Source organism: Danio rerio, chromosome 3 (assembly GCF_052040795.2).
Source record: "Danio rerio strain M-AB ecotype USA chromosome 3, GRCz13ab, whole genome shotgun sequence".
Lineage (NCBI taxonomy): Eukaryota > Metazoa > Chordata > Actinopteri > Cypriniformes > Danionidae > Danio > Danio rerio.
In genome coordinates, this window is record NC_141023.1 from 61,274,474 (window position 1) to 61,280,000 (window position 5,527).

At 36.0% G+C, this 5,527-nt stretch overlaps 1 protein-coding gene across 1 annotated transcript; it reads right to left on the reverse strand.

Moving 5' to 3' along the window:
• Positions 1-155: 155 nt before the first annotated feature.
• On the reverse strand, positions 156-5,475 carry LOC137490174 (ligand-gated ion channel 4-like). The gene is made up of 4 exons (XM_087245487.1): positions 5,349-5,475; positions 3,224-3,330; positions 434-603; positions 156-298 (listed from the first exon to the last, which is right to left on the reverse strand). Exons 1-4 carry the CDS (start codon positions 5,421-5,423, stop codon positions 156-158), a joined length of 495 nt encoding a protein of 164 aa, XP_087101613.1. The 5' UTR covers positions 5,424-5,475.
• Positions 5,476-5,527: the final 52 nt, after the last annotated feature.

A 5,527-nucleotide genomic window follows, 5' to 3' on the forward strand; every position in this document is an offset into this window, starting at 1 on the left:
GCTCTTTAATCTAATTTAACCTAAGTTTTTCATGTAATAAATACTTTTACACCTCAAAAAAAAAAAAAAAAAAAAAAAAAAATATATATATATATATATATATATATATATATATATATATATATATATAATTAATTAATTTTATATAATTATAATCAAGTCATCATTACCGAGAGATAGTTGCGAGAAGAACCATTTGGATAAGACTTTATTTCCACACTTTCCGTGTTCCACTCACCACACTGACTCGATCCAAACATATTGGCATTTTTAGGGTATTCAAGTGAAAGGACACAATCTAAATAAACACACAAAAATGATTTAGTAGATACAATTACTTTTCATGCTATTAAAAATAAAATATTGAGAAATAATGTCCCTGGTTGAGAGCAAAACGATCAGTAACAGTGTATAGTCAAAATTGTTTTCCTACCACTTTGGTTCCACCCATTGATAGCGACATCACAATTCCCTGTCACAAAGGGGTAGGTGAAAAGGCTGATTTCACTGCTCACTGCTATAAACAAGACAACAGCATAGTTCACAGTTCCATTTTTCATCACTGCTACGTCATCTGTGTAGGTCTTTGTGGTTACATCTATCCTGATGGCAAAAAGAGATATAACATGACATTGTCACCAAAGCTGTGAACCACCTCCTAAAGTTAGCATACTTATTAATCTGTGTTAACCCAGCAGGCACACATCATCAAGACAATTATATTAGGTTAGATTTAGGTCATGACGTCAGTTGACCAAAATTCAATGTCTAGACAGCATAATGCCAACGTTATTTTGACGTCAAATAACGACGTCAAATTACGTTGATATTTGGTTAATTTTAGGTTGTGTTGGAAAGTGACCAAAATCCAACATCTGATAGATGTCATAATGGTAACGTCCACACATCGTGAAGGTGTCCCTACTGAAAAATCCAGTTTCCAGCTTAGACCAGGCTGGAAATGGCTGGAAACCAGCCTGGAAATGGCCAAAACCCCTCTAAAACCAGGCTGGTCAACCAGCTAAAACCAGCCTAGGCTGCTTTAAGCTGGATTTTTCAGCAGAGGTAACATGAATAGGCGTTGATATTTGGTTGATTTTAGGTTGGACATTGACGTCGACCTGATGTTGGGTTCTGATGCCAACTCAATTTTCATTTCCAAAAAAAAAAAAATAAATAAAATCTAACGTCTCCACAATGTTGGGGGTAGGTTGAGGTAAAAAGTCAATATGACGCCATGTTGACGTCCTGTGCCTGCAGGGAATGGTGTCATCATTAGCCCAGTTATCTTATATATAGCTTCAAACACTTCATATTCAGTTTATCTATATCAGGGTTTTTTACCATCCTTGTTCTTGTTTGTGCTTAGATTAATATGCTCCCTGATGACCAGCAATGCGTTTTGAATTTTAAATTGTTTTAGATATTCAAAATATTTATGTGTTTTTACAGTGTGGTCAAAGCAAAGCTGCACATTCATACAGCTGCTATGTTAAACACTTTGAAATCAAAATCACCAAAATAATCACTTTATAATCAAATGAGCCTGTATGGTGATACAGAAACTCGTTGATCGGGGCTAGGTTTCTGTGCATGCAAGGTTCCAAACATTATCTGTGTTTCCATCCACCTATTTTTATGCACATTTTGCGCATATAAAATGATTGATGGAAATGGCAAGATGCAGATAAGTTTTAAAAATGCACATAAAAAAAACATATGCGAATAACAGTAGGATAAACTGTAATTCTATGAGAAAAAATTGTGCATAAACTACGATGGAAACACTTTTATTGAACAAGTTCCAGTATGCGCATTTTTAAAAAAAAGTCACGTGATTTTGTTATAAGAGATCATGTGATAATGAAAATGTGTGTGAATGGACAAACCAGCAGGCTGAGCACTTTGTAAAACATCTAAGATGTTGTTTTTGTCATTATAAACGTTTAACTATTTCAGTAATAGTCTTAAATATAATGACCTCCAAATTGTCACACCTTCAAATGCCACCACGCATTTATTGCATGTTGACATTTGTCTTCTGAGTCGCAAGTAATTTATTAAATAAAGAAAAGATTCACGAAGCTTCTCCAACTGCAGCAAATTCCGTTTTTACTTTTAATATTTGGCACTGCCAAGGACTACCAAACCATTCTGGAAGACCATGTGCACCCAATGGTTTAAACAATGTATCCTGAAGGCGGTGCCAGATGTAAATATTATTGAGACACTTTTGGGGTGTTTTGGAGTAGCAAGTCAGGAAATGTTTTCCTCCACCAGCATCATGTAGTGACCTAGGCACTATTCTGCAAGACGAATGGCTCAAAATCCCTCCATCCAGAGCTCAGCCATAAGTGGCAACAACATTTAATTTATTTTTCCCTTTAAATAATTGGAGCCTTAAGCCTGGCTCACACTTTGTGACTTTTCCTAATCCTAAAAAAAATGTAGCTTGTTAGACTGCACAAATATGGTCCCCATGTCACACTGCAGGATCCAATTTGTTCAAATGTCAGACTGAAGGACAATGAAGATGTGCCAGTGTAGACATGTCTTATCTGAACAACAAAAATTTGATCATCATCACATAAAAATGAGCTCTCAATCATTTATGTGTGAATGGACTCTAGAAGAATACAATACAATGGCAACAAAAAAGATAGTGGCTGAAATGCAGCGTATTTATTTTGCCATTGTGTAAATTTGCATACTGCATAGCTTAATTATGCAAACTGCAGCTCTGCACAAGACGTTTGGCCAGAGGAGAAATTAAAATGGTCGTGCCCAACAGAGTCTGGTTTCTCTCAAGGTTTTTTTTTTTTCTTCACTTTCGCCAATTGGCGCAGTCTTTTTTTCCCTCGTCACTGTCGCCTCTAGCTTGCATGGTTTGGGATCGGTAGAACTACGCATCGATGAGTTTGCTCTTCAGTTTCAGGTCTATCAGTAGTGATTTTTAAACCACACTGAACTGAGCTGAACTGAACTGAACTTAAACACCAAAATACTGAACTACACTGTTCCAATTTCCATATATGTGAAGCTGCTTTGACACAATATACATTGTAAAAGCGCTATACAAATAAAGCTGAATTGAATTGAATTATCTAACAAAGCAAATTTTCATATAGGACCTTCTAACACAATACATTGAAAAAACTGTGTTTTTTTATTTTCTAAGTTAAAAATAACAATGCCCTGTCACAAACATAATTCGTTCACTTACACATTGTCCAAAACTAGTCCAGGGGTCCAGATTTTGTGAACTGGCAACATAACAGATGTAGCACTAGATATCGTGTCATTCCAGGCAAGTTCAGGATCTATCCACCTCTTTGGAGAAAAAAGTTACTTGTAAAAATAGAGGCAACACTGTGGTGACCATTGGAAATGAAATAATTGTAAAAAATTATGATCTGCTTATCATTTTTACCAAGATACGGCTGCTCATTTGCATTTCCTTAGTATTCTTACATGGAGGCATATGTGGGAAAGGCAAAAAAACTATATATATTAGTAATTTTTAAATGTATATAAAGTAAAATATAGCTGCAGCAGTGTTGAATTACAAATTTATATAATCTAGTTCCAATGTAGCAATAATACTTGTAAAACTTACATTCTTTGTGTTTTAAAAATCCAATTTTCTTCAGAACACAAGCATTTCATTCATGATGTTTGATGCTTTAACAATAGCTTTATTAAGGTTTCAATAACCTTTCTCAAAGGTTGCATGTACACTGCATGGTTCAAGTGGTCCAATAAAAATTTTTTTCGCTCCCATGTGGCACAAATTGGATATGGCTCATGCACGTGTAAGCAGGGGGAGAAATCATATGGATTTTGATTTACTCATCAGATTCAGGCCTCGTTCATATATGGAAATTCATCAGGTAAGAATTGAATACATGTCCTTGTTTCTGCAGTGTAAGCAGGTAGATCGAATTTTCACCAGTCAATGCGAGTAGCACATCATAAAAAAAGGTAGCGAATGATATCTTATTTAATGCTTCGGAACAGACACAGTCGTACATCTTAAATCTCATATACAAGAACAAAGAAAGCTTTTATATTGTCATGTAGCACAAATATTCAAAGATGTTAACGAGAGAGAATGAGTGTGAATGCAACATCCACCACATAACCAACATAAACTAATATAAAAGTATTGCATTCATCATGTACAAAAATCACGCCATGGACATGACACTAAGATGCCTACTGGTTTTTAAAAGCCTAGACCTGAAAAGACCTTAACGATTGTATGAATTGTAGAACATTTTACTTAATGCTTAAATTGCCATGTGCATTTCAAGAGTTCACACTTAGCTGATGATCGATTATAAAGCTTGTTTGGCATGCTGTCCCGGGAGAGAGCCCTGAGCTCATAAGATCCCCGAGCCCGGGGCTCCCTGCCGTTTGAAAGGCGATACGGGAGTTTGAGCTCAGGTAGATCTCGAGAGCTCCCCTGCTGTAGTAGCTAATGAACAGATAGTGATTGCTTTTAAGGGATAACTACTTACTAGGAGCTTGTCTATGGTGCCGATTTGGATTAGTCAATTAACTTAAGTTGCATGTTTTTGGATGGTGGGAGGAAACCGGGGAACCCAGGAAAAACCCACGTGAGCATGAGGAGAACATGTAAACTCCGCACAGAAATGTCGGCAGGCTTGGTAAGGACTAAAACCAGTGACGTTCTTGCTGTGATGCAATAGTGCTAACCACTGGGCCACCGTGCCACCCATCTAGGAAAGGAGGTGGTGTAGGGGTGGAAGGGGGGATTCTTCAAAACGAAGATGGCTGTCAAATGAAACTTAGGGTATTTATAGTGGTTTAGGAATCGTCTGATTGGTGAATCTTAAATTGAATAACGCGGGACCAGTCACAATAATAAGCACATGATCCTCTCGAAATTAGTTCATAAATAAAATTCACTTAATATTTAGCAGAACAAAGTTCTTTAAATTAAATGTAACACACAATCCTAAAACGTTTGTGTTAATACTAAAATATAATGAAGTAATGACTTCAGAAAATCCACTAAATATTCAAGCTGTTACCTGACAATAAAAGTATATTTTTCAGTGCAGTTAAAATAGTTTACAATGACATTTCATGTTAAAATCACATTTAAAGAGTGCCGACCGACATTTCCTTCTTAAAATCAGCCTTTTTTTTAGCCTCCTTTATTTATGTTCAGTTATTTCACATTAAAGGCAAAGAAAATACCTCATTCATCACCATGAAAGTTGAATAACTGAACCAAGGAGCAAGAAAAAAATGCTCATGTTAGAAGAAAATTTCAGATGACACTTCATTTGTTTTTCCAAGCATAAAAAAAAGATACTTACAAAACTCAGGGTCTCGTACTGCACTGATGTGATGTTTACAGTGACAGAACAGTCAATGTTCTGTGGCGCAATCATCTCTTTCTTATCAATTAGTTTTTTTGCCAGGCACCGACTGTCACATGAATCTGGTAAAACTGTAAGAGCAGATAAAGATATTCCAAATTAAATTGCATTAAACA